This window comes from Colossoma macropomum, unplaced genomic scaffold (genome assembly GCF_904425465.1).
Source record: "Colossoma macropomum unplaced genomic scaffold, Colossoma_macropomum, whole genome shotgun sequence".
Taxonomy (NCBI): domain Eukaryota; kingdom Metazoa; phylum Chordata; class Actinopteri; order Characiformes; family Serrasalmidae; genus Colossoma; species Colossoma macropomum.
In genome coordinates, this window is record NW_023494785.1 from 13,014,377 (window position 1) to 13,037,903 (window position 23,527).

Consider the following 23,527-nt stretch of genomic DNA (forward strand, 5'->3'; position numbering starts at 1 on the left):
CCTAAAATACAGGAGATGTCAACACCTACACACATAATACAACGTACAATGTAAAGCACGACTAGGTTTTCAAATTACGCACAAAAAATAAAAAACAGAGACAGAAGGCTTTGTTGTGACAGCAACAATACTTCAGTATATTCCAACATGACATTACAAAGTAAGCTCGTACACAGTGCTCCACCAATCATGTCTATACAGAAGTACTCTTAGCATAAAAATTTGAAACCTACTGTAAAAAGTGTGAAATTGCTACCGTGATAATGCATTTATACCCAACTGTATAATCATAATAAACCATCTAAGAGACGTTTCCCATTTAAAAAGAGCATTTCTGAGTGCAGATAATCTTTAATTAACCTATTATGCACCAAAATTATTAACATAACAGTTGGGAAGACAAGGAAAACCAAGTCTTCTCTTACCCTGTACAGCCCAAAAGTGGCATAGCGCTGGGAGTATTAGAGGCTGAATACATTGGCTTGGAGGTGTCTAAGGTCTGCTGCACCTTTTGGAGCCACCAGCCACATGACACTGCAGAGCAGGAAATGCTTAGAAGAGAGCACTGACCACTCTGCTTGCTACGCAACTGAATGTGGACACGTCCTGAATCAGCACGTCACACGGCAGAGGCGAGAGACTGACCCCTACTGACTCATCCATGCCCCTGGGAATGCAGCCATTACATAGATAAAATGTTGTTTAATACCAGCAATCTGTCATTCCAGCACTAAATCATAGTTTCATCTCGTAGACGCTGTGGAACGGAATTCGCCAACTAAACTCAACACAAAAGCAACCAGAGCTGCTCCTTACAGCTCCGAGAGGACCACTACGACTACAACTTCATCTGTCCAGCCTACATTATTAGGTTTAAGCAAGCTCATTCTGAACAAAAGAGGAAAAAATAAAAGAGTGTTGACAGTAATGTGGTGATCAGAGGCCTTCCTTACAGGCTACTGTAGGCAAAGCTCTATAAAACAATCCTGCAGCAACAGAGCTTCATAACTGCAAAGCAGCTTCTATTGTAGCTCAGATGAAATGGATTCCGGCAAGGTTTCAAATTCAAGGTAAACATTAGCTCACTCAAACTCTCCCTTCCTCCTTCCCTCAGCTCTCTTCTGCTCTTCTCTATGAGCTCCACTTGTTGTACATAACCACAAAAGACCCTGATGAAGTCCCATCAGGAGAAGATGCATTTGTTATTTTAGCACATCTCACGTAAGAAACAGCCGCAGTCCGAGCCCACAGTCAGGTCACCGGCTAGAAAGGCCACACCACTGCTGAAATATTCATATTGTATATTTGCTCAAATAGCAAAGTAACCTCCCTCTATTAAACAGAGCACTCTTAAACAGCATACTGTTGCAGAGCTTCTGTTGTTACTCAAGGTTAACTAATAGCACAGAGCACTGAGGCCATCTACCTCACCAGTGCTAATCTAACGTCTTCTCTGGACTTGGGACAACATGTACCACCGCACGTCTGATCCAATCTCTTATTCACTAGAGCTGAGTGAATATTTTGTCTACAGAAAATGCAGTGAATGCTTGCACAGGCACAAAGGAATGAATGCATTACAATTTAGCTACTTCTACATAAAAGCTAAATAAATAAAAAAGGAAAAAAAGAAAAATCCTTGAGCTCCAACTGTTCAACTGATTCATTCCTTCTGCAATGTTTTTTTCCTGTGGACACTATGGATGCAGCATCACTCAAAGAACTACGGTATCCACACAAATTTTCATAGGCGTGCCATTCATTTGAGAAAGACACAAAGTCCTTTTAGCCAAATTAGTGGTTTCAGAGGAGAGAAAGATTTTTCTTTTGATATTTAACTGCCATTATTCGCAAAAAGGCTGCCTCAACAACAGAAAAAAAAGGATCTGACAGATTTTGAAATTAGCATGAAAGGTGATCAAACCTCATTCAGATAGAGATCGATGAGGTTTGATGAGGCTTTTTTTTGTTTTACTAACCAAATTTTTATTTATGTTGTCATTAATAGTCTTGGTGAGAAGCGCTATAATGGACACAGGAAGGTGACTGTCCCTTCACTTTTTCTGAAGGTGCCAAAGTGTCCTTTTCCACAAGCAAGCCCTTTTTACATATCAGATCTGTGTCATTTCTGTCCTTATAGAACTGCACCAAAGTGCTCCTTGAACACTATTACAGGTCCTGCCCTGATGCTTTCTATCCTAAATGCCCTGTTAACTGCACAATAGTTAACAACAGGCCTGCAATGAACAGCAGCACTGCATACAGCAATGCTAGACAAGCTTTGTCCAATCAAATGTTAGCTGTAAATACAGATTTCGCTGGTGGTAACTGTGGAGTGAAAGTGACAGAAAAAGCAAAATAATACTTTTTAATATTTTGAGACTGTTAGGAACAGTTGGATAGTGTGCTGGATAAGACAATCACACCACACACAGGAGAGCAGGGTTTCATCTCCAGTTCAGACTCGAATCAGAAACAATGTAATAATCCAGTAAAGCCTGTTTTCAACCAGATAAGGTAACCTCATGGCTAACCGTGTGCAATAAGCTCCTATGTGAATTAGTGTATCCTTTAACACAGTCAGCTTTGAGTCAATTTTGTCACTTCCTGCATTCAATATGCTAGTGGTCTCTAGATAGAAACAGTAAGAGATTGAGGAAACTTGCTATATTATTCAATCTAGTCCTTTAATCAAAGTTGGAGCAGCAGCACTCCCCGAGTACACGCTTCACAAAGGTTCTACAGTCTGCTGGGCTGATGAGAGCATAATTGGAAAAAGCTAATATACTCTGGAACCTCTGGAAATAACAGAACAATTATGATAATTTTGTACAATTATTTTCAGGGACATGCCTTTTTAGTTGTTTTTACCCCTCCCTCTGGAAGAGCCTGGCCATGCCTCAGAACAGTATCATTGTATGCAGCCAAGATTTTTAAGGATAAACGTCTGATTGATAGGATAAGCAGCAAGTTCCCCAGCTTCAGCGTTTTTAACACTGCAAGCTAGCTAAGCTTATATTCATCACCCTCTATTACCTCCACCAAAGAGCCTGACTGTGTTGATACAGCCCATGGCAACATCGTTGAGCTTTCTGGTTTTTTTTTATAATGTCAGTATGTACAATGGGGAAAATGTCAAAAATGCCTAACTATAACATAGATGTTTATAGATAAAAACAATCTGACCCCTCAAATCCATACATGGTAAATATCACTTAAGTATAACAAGCTCTGAATTCAAGCTGAATGAGATTTTTGCTGACGTTTTGAAAAGCTCGTTTAACCTCACAACAGCAGCCCATAGAACGCCTTTGTGGCTAAAGCACAGATAGGTCAATTAAAGAGATTCAATCCGGTTTGCCAGTAAGGTGCCACAGCAGAGTCCTGCCTTAATAAATGTCTTTCAGTGTGCTGTTCACTGAGTGCAGAGTTGAGTGATGTGCTAGTTTTACAAAAACACACTGTGGCCTAATAATGAACATTAAATATAAAACATTTAAGCTGAAATAATTTATTTAAAAAAAAACAGAAAGCAAGGAAAACAGAAGTTAATACCTGACGTGCAAAGCTAAACCCTACTAATCTTCCAATCTTCCCACTTTAGCAAGGCAATCTGTGTGTCCTTGGACCATTAGCTGTCCTGCTGGATACAGCAGAGACAGAGCGGAGACGTGTGTAAATATTGACTCAGTGTTTGGCTGGTGGAGTGCCTGGTGTGGTCATGGCATGGTGCAGAGAACAGGTCTGAATTCTGCTGGGAGGACTGTGCCCCAAAGCCAAAACTATTTTGGGAGAGGGTCAGCAAACTGAGCTGTCCCTCGGGTGCTGCCGTGAAATAGAGTGGGTGGAAGACTTGCACAACCAAAAGGCCACAACCAAACACATCCAGGAACTCTGGATGCTCCCAAGGCTGAAAGTGCTTATCTCATCACTCAGGAATACAAAGTGTGCCTCTTTTCCAGGACTGAAACTATGCACTTTTTTCATTGACATAATTCTAATTAGCAACTACCATTTCACCATTACGAGCCAAAAAAGAGCAGAAAGCCTTGCTGTTGGTGAATGAAAATAAAACATCTTTAAATACACATTTCCTCACTGTATGTGAACAGCAGAGATTAAGAGTAAAGCAGACTTGCTAATTAAGACCAATAGAATATTAAGAGACGTGTATATATATATATATATATACACACACATCTATCCATTTTCAGATGCTCAAGGTGTCACAGCAGCTGAACACAGCTGGCATTAAAAGGGATAAAGTTGGTTGTTGCACACACAACCCTTCACTGAGAGTGTTCACAGTGGCTGGCCCAGCAGCCCGTCCCAATGCCTTTTATCCCCACCATATGACACCCCGCAATAAGTGCCATTTTTCCATCTCCGCTTTTCTTTTTTTCCCCCTCTCTGTAAAAACACACTATTAAAAGAACAGTCTTACAGGCATCAGACTTCAGACACATGAGCCCTACACGGTTGGAGTGGGAGTGAAGACGTCAAAGCTCCAGGGCCAAACGCAGTCCCTCTGAAGAGACAACTGATGCTCCTCTATTTATGGATGGCACTTTAATAGGCAAGACCTTGCCACAGGGTATTGTTGAACACAAACTTGTGGCTAATGGCAGACTCTGATACATTACCTTAATGCCTCGTTTGCTGATTCAATTTTATCACTTGGCCTGTACGACTTGGTAATTACCCCAAGAGGCAGCTCTTCACAAAGCAAGAGAGCCAGGTATGAATAAAGCATTGGGAGATGACGAAAAAAAAAGACAACTGGAATTATTACTTCAGATGAAAAGCATAGTCTAGTGTATGCAGTGCATGTCAGATCTGTCCCTGAACTACTGCAATCCCAAACGAAAGCCTACTGAATAGCCGTTCATTGAAATTCAACAGCGTTGCTCAGTACAAAACAAAATAATGAAATCAAAGCATGACATACCATGCATTTCTATGCGCAGTGCGGAGATTTTACTGATTTTACTGACTACTATGCTCTTCGTTCTGCCGCCAGAGGAGTTACAGCACATGCATGTCCACTATGGTCACAGCAAAAAAGAGTACCATGTAAAATGAGGACATTCTGTGTGCTACAGTGTTTTCTTTCACTGTGTAAACAAGGTTTTCTTTATTGTTAGATGTTCTGTGATTTTTTTCCCTAGTAAGAGCTCATTCAGAGCACAGTCCGGATCAGTAAATGCAGTTTGTGACACAAATAAAAATCAACATATCATATCACATACAACAACAGCACTGAGAAATCACAATATTAATGAAGAATGTAAAGAGCCACGTTTTGCATTGGCCTTAAAGGGTTAATGTTCATGCAAAACATATTCCTTGTTGGTTAGTGTTTATTTGACCACTTTAAACTTCAGGCTTATTATTCAGTTACTAATTGTACAAGTTATTGTTCAGTAATTACTTTGAACAATGATGGAACTAAAACAAGTTACACAGTTATGATGGAGGAATGTAAGTCCGGAACCACCTGCCAAGGGGTTCATCTCAGAGCCCAGATCTTCTGACAGTCTGACAGGTTAATGCCCCATACCCAGGCATTTGCAAATATGCTGTCAAGCCTATCATTGTGCAGAGTTTCGATATTGAGCCTGGCTTTGATGAAGCATCTTAAGTTTGTTGGATTGAAAGGATCCATAAAACCATCCAAAAGATGAATGTGCTCTACTAGACCAATATTGTTTAATTATCCAACTAAAAACAGACCCTATCTATCAAGTCAAAACGACATCTAAAAGGGGTATCCAATCCATTTTTCATTCCAAGGTTTTCATTCCAACAAAGCAGGAGCCCCCATGATCAGCCATCTGAGGACTGACCAATTAATTAAAGAAGTGGAATAAGTTGTGCTGCTGCTCGTTTGGAACGAAAAACCTGCAGCCACACCGGTCTCTGAGGATAAGAATGGACACTACTGGTCTTACTAGCGGTGGGAAAATACATGTATAGATTCTACTGTCCTACTGATCACCTGAAGAACAAAACACAGGAGAATACATGGATTTCAAGTCCATTACCATAGAATATGGCAGGCGTACAATACTGTTATTTGCAATAACTTGTGACCTTGAGCTTAAATGGTGGCAAATGTGAACTGCGCACTATCCTGTAAAGTGGTGAGATTAACTACTTTAGCGCTCAACACGGCAAACCACCCATCTGGGGAACTCGAACAAATACACCACGCATACATATTTAACTGATAATTTTATAATTCAAGAAAACCAATAATACAGGCTACATGCCTCAGAAATACATAACAAAGACTTTCCTATTTATGTTTAGATATTTAAGAGCCTACACCAAGATTCAGTTCTAAAAATAAATTGAGATTTCACACTGTAGTGTTATGAACACAAAAATATCCATTGTATTATTGTTTAAAGAATTTAATGATTAACTGGATTACATGCGGGAGCACCTGAACATGGTGTGTTACTCATAACTATACTGGAGCTCTTTTTTGAGAAGTGAATAATTTAACACAACACACACTACATGTTTAAAAGAGAAGCTAGAACACTTTGTCTGACTACCAAGCCATGTTAGATACTCTTTCAGCTCATGTTTATTTACGTGTCCCCTCTGGTTTAATAATTTCCAATAACTACAATAACTACAGACATGCAAGTTGCAGATATGTTAACCACTGCTTCATGTAGACAGGAGGCTGAAGCTCATATCGACCGATAACATTGACGTCGCGATAGTGTGAACGCTGCTCAACAGTTAGCTGCAGCGTAAAGCAAGTCGTTAATTAGCAACCACTGCTCAGCAGAAAGATACACTAAATGAAATGATACAGTAAGTGAAAAATGCTTCTTAACCAATCAGATTGTACCGTCGGAACTAACTGTTATATAATTTCAATTTATATTAATAATTCTGATCTAGCTGATAGCCATCGTGACCTCGAACAGCAGATGCATCCCAAAGTAGTGCAGCACAGGATGTACGGAGCTCAACAGAAAATGGGGAGAACACACATACACCTTCTCACTAAATGTGAAAAAAAAATCCTATTTATTTTTCATGAATTAGAATCAAAGAGTTCTTTTTTGCAAAACTGTCAGTATTCACTCAACATCCTTGACAAGAACTGAAAGCACAAAAGAGAGGATTGTCAGATATACTGATACTGCTTCAGAACACTTACTCTCAACCTTGCTACGTGGTGCTTTGTTGGGCACATGTGCCTCCTGAGTAACTCAAATGTTCAGTTTTGACACAAGCACTTCAATTTTGAGGTCCTCTTTCCTTTAGGCCAGTCACAATTATTACAAAATCAGTTATATACTGTATATATAACTGTTATATACTGTATATAAAACTGTTTGAGCTGATCGCACTTATTTTCCACAGTTTTTCATGTTCACAATCGTATTTTTATGTTTAAACAAATACTATTTGTACAATATACGCAAACAAAAGAAAGCAAAAAAAAAGTATTACAATTATGGCAAAAGTCCTAATTTCTAACTATAACACATGTAGAGGGCAGAGCTGAGTAGTGTTTGTTTATTTGAGCTCAAGCTGTGTCTGTTGACAATAGGGATCTAAGTATCAACAGTTAAGAAGCAAGACAGCTAATCAGCCAACTTTGTCCACTTTCAGACTGAATTTGAGTTTAACAGTCTCTCAAAAAAGAGAACTAAACTGTTAATCTCAGTTATTCATATAGCAATCAATCGTTAAAATGTTATGATCGTGACAGTCCTCCTTCCTATTTAACTGTGCCACTGCTCATGTATTATGATGGGACCTTTATTTTGGCCCACACTACCCTTCACAGCAAAAGGAATCTTTTTCAAGGCCACTTCACTGATGCATTGATGAGGCACAAAAGTTGCTTGTATGAATGAAGAGGAAGTATTACAGGGCTTTACAGCGTATTGATGGAGAGTAAATCACATAAACTTACATTAATCCAAAATATCTACCTACTCTCTACTCCAAAATAACTCATTGGGATTCATCAAATATGCCAAATTTTATCACTGTTTTCAATAAACACCATAATAATAGAAATACTAACTGCATGAAACTTGCCCTACTGGTCTAACTTTAAAGTATATTTATTAACACAGCCATATAATAAGGAACATTATCAAGTGGACAGGCTTTCAAAACTAGAGTGATATTCAGTCTCAGTCATCTCACTACCTTAACATGACGATATCAGAGTAGCCTTAACCAGCTCCTGCTTTACTGTTCATCATGTCCTTTTTAAATGTGATAGTGACCGGTTTTCTCAGGACCACCCAGACAAAGCTTAAAGATTTTCTAAGCTTTCTAAGGCTTTATATTTTCATCCCCATGACAACTTTAATTTTAAGCCCTGAAGAACACTTAAACCGATGGTCAAAAATGTCTGAACTCTCTTTCAGCAGAACGGACCTTTGATGAATCTCTTTGGCATTTGTGAAAAGCGTTTCATTTTGGGGCACTGAAGTCATCTAATGCCTTCAATTAATTTAATTCCATAGTTCACAATCTGATTAACATTAAACAAGCCATTTTTTTAAAGGGGCCACATGAGGGATGGAGTGCAAGTGGCTGGCGTGGCTCAAGTATCTACCCAAGATTCAAGCCTCAAGAGGGATTGCAAATGAAAAGGATGGAAGATGTTTAATGTAATACCCAGCAACACAGTAGTAGAAAAAATCCAAAGACAATAGACACAAATTCCAAGAATCAATGGCAATTGAATTTCACATCTTTGGAGCCTGAGGCTTCAACCTCTAATGCAATAATTGAATCATCCAGCTTTCAAAAGTGAAGCACTGTTCGATAGTTATGCAGGCATGGAAAGAGTCGGCACGCAAGTGATTGAGAAAAAAAAAGAAAGGGTGAAACTGAGAGAACGAGGGGCTTCTGATACTCTGCAGAGTGTACGTTCTGTTTCCATGCAACAGTATCACACACGCAAACCAGTATCATTTTAACAACAAAGCTAGCTTTTTAACCCCTCAGCTGAAAATAAAAGAACAAAAAAGTACTTAGAGGTATCATTTACAGAAACAGGACCACAACAAATGATAACAAAAGCATTTACAATGTCTACTGTTTAAAGTACACAACACTCAAACTAATCATAATCAAGTCAAACCTAATAAAGTATGTCTTTAACTCTAATGCAATCTATTGGTATAATATGCAGGCATACAGAGAAAAAAATGAATAAGTAGAAGGGCATTAAGATGGCCAATTTAGTTCTCCACTACAGACCAAACAAGTACTTAATTGAGGGGAAACACAAGTAATTTCATAAAGTGCATTTATTTTCCAGCTTTGATTGTCTTAAGATGGCAATTTGTGCACAATTCTCTGCAAAACAGGTCAATACATTTACATCTACCTCTAATGGTTGAACCGATTTTGCTCTATTTATTATGTATCTGCTTTTTAGTTTGCTCAATATTTTCTTTGCAAGCAACATATGAATGAAAGGCCATGAGAATCCAATAGATCTGTAAGATGCCTGACTTTGTGGTGAAGAGGCATATCTGAGACACTTGTTTTTCAAGCATTTTTGAGACGCTTATTCAAACAGACTCTGCAGAAAGAATGTTTACACTTTCTAAAATGTCTCACTTTATGTACGTCTTGCTAAACAATATCTGGCCAAGATACGTAATAGCAAGGGGCTAATCGGTCTCTTCCAAGGGTCTCTAATTTGTCATATTTTCATGTCAATAATCAAAAGTAAACATCACCGTGCATCCTTTTAGAGTAAAGCAGACAGGGAGGGGGGAATTTACTTATAAATTCTAGGGGCTGTGATTTTTGGGACCCATTTTATTTTAGAGGGCAAGCACTGAAAAACATTCTCTCTAAGCCAAACCAATCAGTGTAGTGTATAATTAGAGCCCACACAAAAAATACTGAAAGTCAAACAAATCCTTATTACAGAAAAACATCCAAAAAGTCATATCAAACCTGAAAATGAGTATCAATACAACCCCCATGCAAAAGTAATGCACAAAATGCCAAGACTGCAGCATATTAGGCTAGAAAAGTCTCACCAAATGTCCAGTTAACATTCCATATGAATGAATCAATGTAAAAAATAGCAAGATAACTTGGCATAACCAAACCCATGAACAGCTGTTCTTATGAATATTACCATTTTCTCTGCTTTTACCCTAATATTGGCACTTGGGGCTATCTTAGATACTATGTGCGATGAGAGAAATAATAACAATCTCTATCTGCCATACTATGCTTGGCTCTCCTCCACTGTGCCTACGAGGTGTGGAAAGATCCACCAGATTGTGACACTTCTAATATATATTTGATTTAAAATGAAACATTAGCCTACAGAAATATAAGTTATAATATCTTCTTATATGACAGACAGTGCTCTGGGCAAGTAAACAAGCCTTTCAAGATGTCCAAGATGAAAAATACCTCATAGCTATATACTAATTTAAGTGCTTAGATTGGTGCATGAAGAAACTCTTAGTCCAGTTGTATATATTTAAAACTGTAGTCATAAGAAAAAAGCAGACCTGGAGTGTGCTCTGTGCAAACCACCAAAACGAGTATGCAATGAATCTAAAATCTGAGGAAAGTTACAAGCCTTCTGACAACAGTGGTGCTTCAGTAATGCTTATGTTATAAAGGGTGGACAATATGGCAAAAATAGAATATCACGATACTTCCAGACATTTTCATGACACACACACAAATCACGATATTTAGTTTTTCTAAGATCTGAAACACTGGAAAGGACAAGAAAAGCACCAGTAGTGCCACATTAAAAAACGATCTTTGTATGAAGTTGCTCAGTGTTCTTTAAATATTGACAATATCCACGATATGCTCGGAAAAGCATGTTGTGAACGTAATTAATCACAATAACGATAAATATTGTCCAGTTACCTACCGCTATAATATAATAACAAAAAATGTACTTTTTTATTTAGTGTTTGAAACATTTTACAAAAAAACATGATTGTGTTTCGTTCTTAATTATAAACTAAATTAAACATTTTTGTTGCTGGACCAACAACCGTATCTGTCGCTCCAAGCTTAAATACACTTTAATCTGGTCACTTTGTTGTTCGTACGTCAGCCCTGTTTAGCTATTGTTTCAAATAACTGCATCAAATATTGTTACTTTCCAAAACATAAAAGTTAGAAATTCCAGTACCATGACAACAATAGCAGTGATTGTCTCAGCAAGACAGGGCATGTTCAGCTGGCCCAACTCTTGTACTGATAGGGATCATCCATTCTTTTCTCTCACTCCATCTCTACCACTATCTAGCCAAGCTGAAACAAGATTTCATTTCACAGACACTGGGTCTGAGTGAAGCTATCTCTGCTGAGCAGTTAACGTGGCTGAGCTTAGTTTCTCTGAGGTTTCTTCACAAAGCTGTGCCTATAGGCAAGAAGAGGGAGCAGAATTGAAGCAGAGGGGAAATGGGGTAGCTGATCACGTGGGCTCTTCATCAATGCAAGCCACTCCCCACAACTCTATGCATTCACCTTCATGTGCAGCTGAATTAATTAGCCTACTCCCTGTCTCCTGTCAGCCGCAATCTTTGCTCCTTCGACCGGGTACTCGCACGGCACTGCCTTGCAGAGACTGAAAAAACAAAGTGTGGTGCAGCATACACGTCAAGGGGGATGGGGAGAGGGCGTTACGCTAGCACTCGTGTGCTGCAAACACACTCGCTAACCATGTGAATCCTTGCTAGCTTCCCTTCCCCCTCTCTTTTTTCCAGACCTCACGACTTGAACCCCCTTTTCATCAAAAAAGGGAGCCCAGAGTCATTTCCATAGGTCAGTGCCCTGGCCCCTTCCCCCTTCTTACCCATTATTACACGTCTTTTGTCGACACAGATGTGGGACTGGATGTGGGGAATAAGATGGATCAAACCATGCTAACCTCCCCCACACAGCCTTATAGCCTACTCCAACACGAGTCTTTGTTCGCATGGCGGTGAACGATTTCACGAACCACAGGCTTCTGCTAGTTTCGTCCAAAATATCCTTCACAAATAACCGTCTTTGACCTATCTACAGATGTCGTACACAAGACGGGTGAAAAGTCGTCAACAGAGCCGTAAATATGATTTCTGATTCACTGCTTTCAGTCGGCAAAGGTCAGAATTTTCTGCGACATAAAGCTTTACCAACAGGGAGTCTGTACACAATTCCCTATGAGCTTACTTTCCAAACATGGCGATGGCTTAACGAGTCCCTACCTTATGAATATGTGATCAGGTTTATTTAAGAGAAGTGGCTCCTGAAGACAGCAGCTGTTCAGCAGAGAGTTGCAGAGGAGCTACAGTGGCACAGATATCAACCTGACTCTGTTAGTCTCTGACATTTCTTTAGCGAATCTATAGGCTATTATCATAAAAATGAACGGCTCCGAGATGGGGCTTTAACAAAAGCAGGACAGGAAATTCAACAGGAGGAACTGGATTATTCTGAGATATGTGCAAGAGGAGTGAATCAGACAACTACAGTACATGATGACAGGTTTGTGGTAGAGCAGGAAAGAATTGGATAGAATAGCTGGCTGATAACAACCCTGTTTCCTGTGGATGGCAACAGCCGTCAATACCGCGAAGCCTGTCCGACAGACAGCTATGGCCCAGCCACTTCAGGGTGTAGTTTCACAGTTTAGCATGAATGGCATCAACAAGACTACATACTTTCTGGGGACATCAGTGCTACCTCGCTGTCAGACAGAAGGTGCAGCACATTCTGTGCAAATGTCAGTCCGAGGAAGGTCTCTTTTTTAGCAAACCGCAGTAACATTGACAGTGGCGCTCCGAAACAGACTTATCAGGTACACTGTGCAGTGTGCAACACCCTGACAAGCTAATGAGCCCTGGGAGAGAAAAGAGCAATAAGAGTACATTGAACTGAACGCTTACTTAAGTGCCAACTTTTTCCACTACTCTTGTGGCTTCAGGCGGTGCTAATTGCTAGGGAGTCAGAACACATGACAAGCCTTTTTTATAAATACTCAGAGCACCAAGAAGGCTCTGAGACACACAAGGAATCGTAAAACTGCCTCCTGCTTTGGCTGAATGGAGAAGCACATCTTCTGTTTGATGAAGCCAGTTGTAAGAGGGAGGAGGTGTGGGTAGTAAAACCTGCAACATTCCTTCGCAAAGGAGCCAATAAACCAAATGGCCTAAGAGGAAAGCACGTCTCTGAATGTGAGGAAAGACCATTGGAATGTAAAGCGCACACATCAAAACATATTCTTCATCATATCTTCATTCATTATCAGCTGTGGATAATACTGAGACGCTGAACACGCACTGGGACTGGTGTGTGTTTTTCATGCTACGATGTCGATAGTGCAAGTTGCAATTTGGAACTGGATTCAATCGAGAAACGGAGCCCATTAATCACAGCGCAATCTCGTCTTTAAAACCACAGACACCGCAGTCTGAGTGCAGCTGAAGTATTATGAGCTGAGAAGTGATATGATCCCTCAAACAGGTACGACTCGTCCAGGCGCCAAGCTGGTTCACGTGGAGAGAGAAAAATGACAGCTGTGGTCTGTGGGACGTCCTCGTTATGGCCTTAACTTCATTGTGGGATAAAGGAAACAGATTCTTGCCGTGAGAGGGTGGACATCCTCCCTGGCAGACGTGCAGATGTAACAAGGAAAAAAGAGACTCCAGTCTGGGCTTTATTGATGCAGTACAGGAACAGTTTTATACACGAGAAAAAAGCACGTAAAGCAGTTCACATCAACATATCACTAGACAAACTGATGCTTTCAAAATTTTTGAGTACAAGTGTTGCTTAATTACTTCAAACAATACTCCAAACTGATATTTGATCATATATTTATTTTACTCCAGTAGAGAAGCAGGCGACACGAGGATTCTGTGCTAAACGTCTGCATTTTACTTCTATTTTACTGCATCTGTATCCCTACAGAAATATCTGTTATATTTCTCTGTGTTGCTTATATAAGTAGATGAGGTAATGTCATCAACAGTAATATACATACATTTTCAGATGTACATACAATTTCAGATATTGCCATCAGCACACAACTCCCATATCAGTGCATCCCTACAGAGCACACCTACTGTAAATTTACATTTGGAGATGGAATGGGGACAAGAACAAGACTCTGGACCCCTCAACACTTACACTAAGGCCAATTTTTTTATTTAAAAAAAGCCACAGTCGCAGCAAAATTCTCAGTCCTGCCAAAAGCAAGGCTGTTTGAACGCATCAATGCCCCTGAATTCAATCACAGCTGGCACAAACACAATTTCTCAAATTAGTTTTGGTTCCTTAAGCCAGGACAACAGGCAGTTTGGGGTCACAGAAATGCTTCAGATTCCTGTGTCAGAAAAAGCAAAATTACTGTATTTGCTGCGTATCGAGTGCTAACTTTGTTGAGGGGGCTTTCACAGCCCTTTCTTGGGGCCTCATTCTGAACCCTGGCTCAGATCTTGCTCCCCAGAGTGTCCGTGGATATGAATGTAGCGTACATCCTCAGCGGGACACAAAGGTTTAGGCCTAGCTCGTGTGTTCTGCAGTCTGGCCAACATTACAAACACGTTTAAAGTGTTTACTGGACTGGCAAGGTTACTCAGAAAACAACCAAAAACAAAACTTCAAACAGCTTTTAATGTTGTCTCTTGAATCTTAAGTCAAACATAGTTTCTAGCCTACTAATAAGCAACACTTCAGCACAGAGACAAAAACATGTTTCAAGGACGGTTTTAGTCATGCATATCCTACGCAATATGTTTCGTATTTCTGAGCTGCAGAAGTTGCACAATTTATTTGGAAAAAAGAACAAAGAAAGAAAAAGAATCAATGGTCTGTCAGATGAATTTTATCAATTTACATCCAACAGTGCTTTTTTTCCACTGCATCACCGTAACTCTACATAAAAAATGTATCATATAAAATAGATCATATTTACTACTGACCACAGTCCTGGAAAATCTATGAGCAGTCAATCTTCACAGCTGTTTGCTTAGTTAAAGGACAAAATTAGTTTTTGCCCTGTTCTGTGGCAAACAGTACCATTTAAATATGTTCTGTGTACATATATTAGTTCACGGTGTACGCTCTTACTCTGCATTTTGAGCCGAATGCTGCCTATGTGAGCTGCCATGTAGACGTCCTTTGTCACCTTTCTACAGCCTGTGCTGGTAAATCCAATTTTCTACATACAAAGACACTTTATTTCAGCAAACCAGCTCCTAAATGTTGTTAAAATACTGCATCAACAGCTCTCTGGGCTTACGGTGTGAGATAAGGTTACAGCACAATAGCTGTACTGATGGGTATGCCAGATAAAAAACTAAATATGATATTGTAGCAATCAACAGTGTTAGAAATCAGAAAGGAGAGCAAACGGGGCAAAACAACAAATTACCGAGAGGAATGAGGGCCAGTAGAAGAAGAGCTGATATAAAAGAGAGGTTTTGACCTTACGCTCAACATAAGCACCAACTTCTGGCGGGGTAAACAGCTGCATTTAACATTTCTGAAGAGAACGAGTCGTGGATTCCCACAGCTGAGCGCTTATGACTGGGTTGTGAACGGATGACTTTTCAGATAACCATCAACAAACACGTTTACCCAGACACAACGAGTGTCTTACAGACCGCTGGAAAAGTAAATCTTGGAGTGTTGTGAGAGAATCAGATGGATAACCAGTATCTGCAAAGCAAGACAAAGCCAGCTAGCCAGACAGACAAACTGATAGTAACGTTAATGTTTTGTCTCAACTAACGTTAGTCAGCTAATCAAGCTTTGCTAGGTTAGGTTAGCTAAGTTTGGTTAAAGAAAACGACGTGGGGTGGTGGTTAATATTATGTATCCGCGCTGCTTGATCGGTAAACAGCCCGTTAAGTTCCTCCCAAGAAATAACAGGTAGCAGTTGTAATATCAACATTAATAACAAAATTTAACATCGCTGACGGCACCTGAGCTGACAAAGTGGCTAGCTAGGTAACGGTTAACGTTAGCTAGCGACGAGTAGACTGTTAAAGTCTCACTGTTACAAATGTGCTAACTAACCAGCTAAACATATTACATCCTTCTATAGGCGGCTAGCTAGCTAACCGAAAGTAGCAAAGCTAACGTTAGTTAAACAACACCCCGCTAGCTGGCTAGAAAAGCTGTACAGCTAACGTTAAATGCCAACAAAATCCTTTACTTGATTAGCCAGCAAGCTAGCGGTAGTAACAGTGTAGTTACTCGGTCTGTTCTGTGTGTTACTAACGTTAGTCGAGCAAGATCTGCGAGGAGTTACCCGTTAAAAACGTTATTTTTGACTGACTCCAGTAGGAGTTGCCCAGATGTAAACTTCGGAGTCAGTTGACTAAAGATTTAGCGACATGTCGACACGTAACGTTATTATTTGAAAGCCACTGTCGGCTTATAAATCTCAACATCGCTTAGTAACTGTTTAATAACATTACCACACGGCAGGACGGATTAGCCACTCTTTTAACGGCGAGCTCTGTCGGTGCTCGTATCGCCGACCCCAGAGAAAAAAAGGCGACCCTAAACTCGGATAATTAGCCAGCTAGGTTAGCTAGCTTAATACACCTCAACTGCGTGGGATTGTGAACTTTTGTTGGACTGTGAGAGCGTTAATCAGACCCCCAACTCTCTCTCTCTCTCACTCAGCGTTACACTGCTTAGTGTTATAAGCGCTTTACATTCTCTGACCACGCCGAGACCCAACGAGACACGACTTGACTTTCGGTTCAGGCTGCTTTTCTCTCCGTCCTGTTTCTTTCGAGCACAACCCCCCTCTCTACTCCAAAGGAGAGGGAAAAAACAATAAACATTCCTCTGAAAGCACGGCTCTCTCTCTGTCTGACCTGCGCCATCTTTGAAAAGAGTCTTTGGGGCCGGAGCTCCTTGAAACAAAGAGCAAAACAGCGGACTCTCCGACAGCCAAACTTCACGGACAAAAACAAGACAGGGAGTTTAAACTACAGCACAGCGGCGGTTTACCTTCAGATTCGCGAATCCTAGTTCCAAAGAACAGGACTAGAAACAGGAGACAACAGGGTATTGCATCCATCCTTGGATCGGACTTATTCTAGACTGCCTGGTTGTCACACACACTCTCTCTCTCTCTCTCTCTCTCTCTCTCACACACGTACAACTTCTCTCCAGCTAGAGTCAATGTGTGTGTGTGTGTGTGTGTAGAGAGAGAGGAGAGCGTGTGATAGGCTGGGACCGCCACACCCCGCCCAGACTGAGGAAAAAACCCTCACCGCAGACATCGCTGCTGCTGGCAAACACTTCTTTTCCTCCCACTTTTCCTCTGTCGCCTAAAGCCAGTAGACGATGATTTTTTATAAACTAAATTTTAAGTATTTTTACACTCCGCCAGGTGGAGGGATATTTTTTTCGCCTCTGTTTTTGGCAGTAATGTGTCAAACGTATATCTCAACATAATGACTTATTTTCTACGACTTATGTCAAAATAAAGGCTTATTTATCCCTAATTTGTGACATATTATGTCAAAATCTTGACTCGTGTTGAAATTCTGACTTAGAATGTAAAAGTCATTATTTCAACATAGTAAGTCAGCTTGTTGATAAAATAAGTCCTTATTTCGACATAATAACTCAAAGTTTATAGACCAGTCTATATTTCAACATAAGTCAAAGTATGAAGACAATAAGTAGTTCCTTCGACATAAGTCAAGGTTTAGAAAAAAATAAGTCATTATTTTGATATCATAAAATTCAGAGATAAGTCACTGCCTGCACTCCGGAGTCAATTTTTTGACACAGTAAATCACGTTCTCTAGAAATTAAGCAACTGTGTCGACATAACATGACAGAGTTTAGAGAAAATAAATCATTGCCTGAAATTCAGAGTAAATATTTGACATAGTAAGTCAAACTCTCAAGAATGCTTATTTTTGACATAATAAGTCAAAGAAAATAGGTCATTTTCTGAGACAGTATGAGTAGTATGACTTTTCACATACTACTGGCAGAAACAGAGAAGGATAGAAAAACAGGAGACTTGTGTCTCAGAAAATGACCTATTTTCTTTGACTTTTTATGTCAAAAATGATGACCTAAAGAATTATTGAGAATGTGACTTACTGTATAATTTTCTGAGAGAAACATTCAAACTTTTGATAAAGTAAAACAACAAAGTTTTGACGTACTACCAGAAACAGAGCAGGAGAGAAAAACAGGGGATTTTTGTTTCTCCCCTACCTGGCAGGAGCAGTAATCCATATTTTTATGCAAATCTTCATTTTGTTAAATTACTTTTGAATGCCATCCACTGCCTCAGCGTGAACAAGTCTGAGCAGTGACTGAACTCAAAGTGGAACGTAAACTCGATACTATAATTTCATAGCGAAGTGAATAGCGTTTGCTATCATGTAATTATGTATTATGAAGTAATTATGGTGGTACATGTAGAAAATCAGCTAGAGCACTCACATTTCTATGGGGAAAGCCACAGGCAATGGGGTGAAGATGCAGAGTGAAATATTACAAGACAAAGAGCAGGTTGGCTGGGCAGGTCTGCAAATGAAAATGTGAAAAACTATGGCTGATGTTAGGTAGATGGTAATAGTAAATCAAGGCTGCTGGATACTTCTGCAGAATAATCACAAAAGAGATTATAGATTATATCTCAAGTCCATTCACCTTGACTTAATACTCCCACACAATTCAGTGACGTAGAATAAATGAATACATTCATAGATGTAGATCTATCAGGTGGGTGGAAAAGAAAAAAAGTCAAGGTTTAAAGGTAGGCCTAAAAAACCAAAAGGCTCTTGCCTTACCCTGAAACATACAAAGATGACATTTGCTGAGGCTTAGACAGGATTAGGTCTTCATGTGGCTCCTAAGTAATACTTAATACAATTCAGTATCATGATATTCTCCAAGTATATCATGGTATCTGATACAATTTCAGTTGGCATTAATATGATCCCACACTTTCTGAGCACTGGTATGGTATACTAAAATAACATCTACAAACCAGATTAGCTCATGTTGGTCAACTTTCTTTTCTGCTTCCTGTATAACTAAATGGAAGATTAAACAGTGTTGGAAATTTTAATGAGACAGAAACACGGTTTCAGAAAGGACACATGTTGTTTATTTAATTTTAATGGATACCAAAACTATCAGAAGCACTCAGTAAATGTCATACATTGCACTTAGCTGCGGGGTCCTGAATACCGTGATTAAAGAGCACGAAATAAAAAAAAAATAAAATTGCTTGGCAACAGAGGCTCTGCTGCTTTACGGACATTATATCATGGACATAGTGTTCATCATCTACCAATGGATAAATACGAATCAGTAAAACTGAAGCAATATCATGGTGAGTCAGTATTATGGTGCACCAGTATAGATGAGGTATCACCCAGCACTACTCCCAAGTCATCGGTCTTGTGCCTTCTGCATATATTCATCAGGACGGGACAAAGAGCCTGACCTCCTGAAACCTCTAACTCCCCTTCATCCATATATGGTGACAGAGATTGATGACTGCCTATTGTTTAATCTCCGTCTGGGCCTCCTAGGCCTTGGATACAGGGTTTGCACACTGAGCAGTGGCCCCATCCCCTTCTTCTTGCTACCCAAAAACGCTTGTGCTTTAAAACATAGGCTATCGACTAAAGGGGGCAGGGGAGTGTTGGGGGCAGTGGGGTCATCAGCAGGAAACAGTGTCCTTTACATATTGCGAAAGCCAATGTTTGTCTGTCCATGGACTGTGTACCCTTAGCCAGCAGCACAAACACAAATACAAACGGTAATGCCTGGCCGATGGAGCCAGGCCAGTGGAGGCCATGGATGGTTGGATACGCTATCTGCCGTCCTTATTTTTGGTGGGCGTAACGGGGTAAAAAAAAATCCCCCATCACCACTGATTGGGCAGCCATCTGGATATCAGCCACTTCGGTGTGTCGTCCCCAGTTGGACTGGGCTGTGGACTAGGAGGGGCACTAGCCGAACGTTCAACTTACCAGTTATGAGCCTGAAGTAAACCCTCAATCAAGTACACAAAAATTGTTTACATAATTTCAGCACTCAAAAACAGGTTCATGTTTGATAGGCATTGACATGGAGACACTAATTATTGGATACTTCATCCATCAATAAGTTTAAACAGTACAAAAAAGAGGACCACACAAACACAATTAAATATTCCCATACTCTACTTTTTTTCTCCATTTTGAGTGGATTTATGTTCCGAAACAGCTAGAATTAAACAGGCTGTTTTTGTTTCTGTACCTTTAAGACTGACATATGTAAATGAGCTCTAATCTGATTGGCAGCCCTATACTGTGCCTCATTTAAAAAAACACTCCAGTGTTAATGGTTGGGGTTAAACTGCGCTAGGCTGAATAGGTGGACATATGAAATGTGTTGGTTTTCATGACATTACAAAAACAGTGAATTCAAAAGAGCAATGAAAATATATGCTAAGCATGTTTGTGGTACGTGTAAATAATAACTGCAACAATGAGAGCAGAAGCACAGAACATGTGAATGTGAGCAGTGTTTCCGCTGTTTCTGCTCTGATATTTCACTGAAAAAAAGGTCACAGTGACCCACTGAATATGTTGTAAATTAAAAATTACCTTAAATAATTAATAATTGTCTAAGAATGTATATTTAACACTTTACATTGATGTATTACTCCCCCATATACTGATGTATTCAAAGCAAACCAATGAGTAATTTATTAGCTGTGAGCAACGGCCTTGGCAAAACTTTGAGCTACACTGGAAATTATCTGTGTCATGTCTGCCTAAATTTGTGCCGAAAGTCAGAAACGGTGCTTAGTGTCTACTATGCGAGAGTGTGATATTCTAAAAAAAGAAACTATGGCTATTAAGCCTTAATGGGGGTTAGGGATAAGTAGGGCAAACCCAAATGTGTAAGCATAGGGGAATATTTTGCCCTGGAGTGCCGTTCTTCAACAAAGTACATGGACCAAAAAGATAACAGCATTTGCTTGCTAATTAAACAAGTGCGTTGTGTTACATCATAAATAACAGTGTAGGAGCTGAGAGGAATCAGTCGTCTTTGAAAGGCCATGTGAACTCTTGTATCCCGCAGGCCTGTGCAATGATGTTTAGATGCTATGTAGTGATAAGTGGTGACATTACATTTTATCAAATGAATCAATAACCTTATCTCAGATTCACTACTGTGAAGAAAAACCTGTTTGCCAGTGAGGCCCTTTGCGATTTTGCAATACTCAGACAAAGCAGAAAGATTAGATGTTAGCAGACATAGAAACTCAACAGTACAAAAAGCACCACCCAACACATTCATTCTGGTACTATTTAGTGTCTGCCTAACAATCATTTCTGAAACCTCTACTTTTGGGTAAAGCATTTCTAAGAAACGCTTGAAGTTTGCTTTTACTTTTGTTTTCCACATTGTCTGTCTTATTATTCATGTTCTTCATTTCCAGGTTGCGCAGTTCTTTTTTATTCAGCTTTTGATGCAGAACCATGAAGAATGTCTGAGATGAGTGTGAGTCATGCAACTTCCCCTCAGAAGGTTGTTTGTTGTCCCGAGGCAGTGGCGAGCTTTGGCACTTTCCTGTTTTGGCAATGTGCAGGAAAAGCTCAAGCCTTCCACTTACCTGCTCTCGCTCACTTGGGCCATTAACCGATGCAGATAGCATCGCTCCTGTTACTAAAGTGTTTCCAGAGTCTGATTTTGTTTAACTTATCTAGCGATATCTTGCTCGTGGTTAATGAGAAGTCCTGGGCTAACCCTCCCTCCTCGGCAGGCGTCCCAGAGGCTCAGCTTACTCTCCTGTGCGTGCACATGTCATCTGCCCCTCGAAGACACACCAGAGATAAGTTTATCTAAGCTTTTCGGGACTGGCAGGAGGTAAGGAAAGCCTTCAGCCAAAGAAGCCACTACTTGGGAGGAGAAGCTTGTCTGCAATTTCAGGAAGTGGGCTTCACACAGACATGCAAATGAGCACAGTAGACTGTGGCAGCGCTCAGCAAATTACCCACAATCGTTGTCACACAAGTCCTCACGCGCCTCCCATGTCTGTCTGCCTCTCTGTCCGTCTGTCTGCCCTGAATGACTCGGCTTTTTTCACAGGTTGTTGAGGGTCATACACCATTTATCTTTAATTAGTCCTTCTCGAATCACGAGGCGCGCTGACACATGCTCTTGGCTGCTGTCTAAGGTTGTTAAAGGAAAAGTAAATGGAGGCCAGTGAGATTATAAGAAACTCCTGTAACTAATGGCCACTCCTAAAGCCGCTCTACTGTTTTCCATTTACGAATGGATTCACATGGAAGGTTTTCTATCTAATTAACTAAAATACCACTAAATCATAAAGATATGTGGCTTTAGTTCTTTAAAGTGCAGCCTTATTATTCAGTTATTATTAAACTTAAACTTATTCAGTAACTACTGTCAGTTAAAAATACTAATGTGAACGTTAGGTAGATTTAAGAGTGAGGAATTAAAGTGTAGGCCTAAATATGTGTCCTTAGTGTTTAAGTGGCTAATATTAAACTATACAATAACAAATTATCCAACTTTTCAAAATATTTGCATGGAAAAAAGTACAGCATTGAATTTAGTTCATTCAATTGTTTACATGTTTTCCATGTGACTAAAATATATTACATCAACACAAATGTTGCTATACCTGGTAAACTAAAAGACAAAAGGTGATATTTACATTTACACCATTTGGCAGATGTTTTTATCCAGAGTATCTTAAGCTACACTATGTAAGTTTTGGGAATTTGGAGACCTCTCTGGTGTGAATGCTATAAAATTTGTGAATGCACTCTTAAAAGAGAACTCTTGTGAGTGTCTTCTGAGGACGTAAAGGAATTATACACTACTTTCATAATATATTCATCAGTGAAATGTTGATTTGAGACCTTAACGTCAAGCCAGACCTTCTTTTTTGAGCCTGTGCATATGACATTAATACATAAAGGCATATGATGTGGTCCAAAAAATGTACATATAGTTTAGCATTATTTTTCTCCTGACTCAGTAATGCTACTTCTGTCTTTTAACCAAAACAACATACATAGTTCAGCTTTAAAATGTGAACTTGGTACAGATGTAGGTGAACGTAGCATTAGGAGTCTATCCCAAGGACCATTATTTTACTAGGAGGATCAAACCCTGGTGGCCAGCACTGTTACCCGCTATGCTGTACCAACATTTAAATCAATTCAAATTCAGTGCTTTTTCACTATCAAACACTTCAGTTATTTCATTCATATTTCAAGTTTAGGAAGGAACTTCAACCTTAGAGAAGCACAGAGGCAACCAGCCTTACAGACATGCAGCACATGTCCAAACACTATTTTCTAACAGTGGAAACAGAATGAGCAGCAAGCATGACGAGTTATTTTTTCTTCCTCGTTTTCCAGATTGCTGTTTTGACACAGGCTGCCAGGGCCCTCCCGGTGCTCAGGTGACAGTTGGGGACACAGAGGCGGCCCTCTCTTTAAGTGTTAATGGGACGTCACCA

At 39.9% G+C, this 23,527-nt stretch overlaps 1 protein-coding gene across 1 annotated transcript in view; it reads right to left on the minus strand.

Annotated features, from left to right (window-relative positions):
• The window catches only part of tgfbr1b (transforming growth factor, beta receptor 1 b), a 59,395-nt gene extending 42,224 nt beyond the window's left edge, over positions 1-17,171 (minus strand). Inside the window, exon 1 of the mRNA XM_036582867.1 lies at positions 17,008-17,171. Within this exon, the coding sequence (XP_036438760.1) occupies positions 17,008-17,077 (70 nt within the window). The 5' untranslated portion in view covers positions 17,078-17,171. The remainder of the gene's footprint in view (positions 1-17,007) is intronic.
• Positions 17,172-23,527: the final 6,356 nt, after the last annotated feature.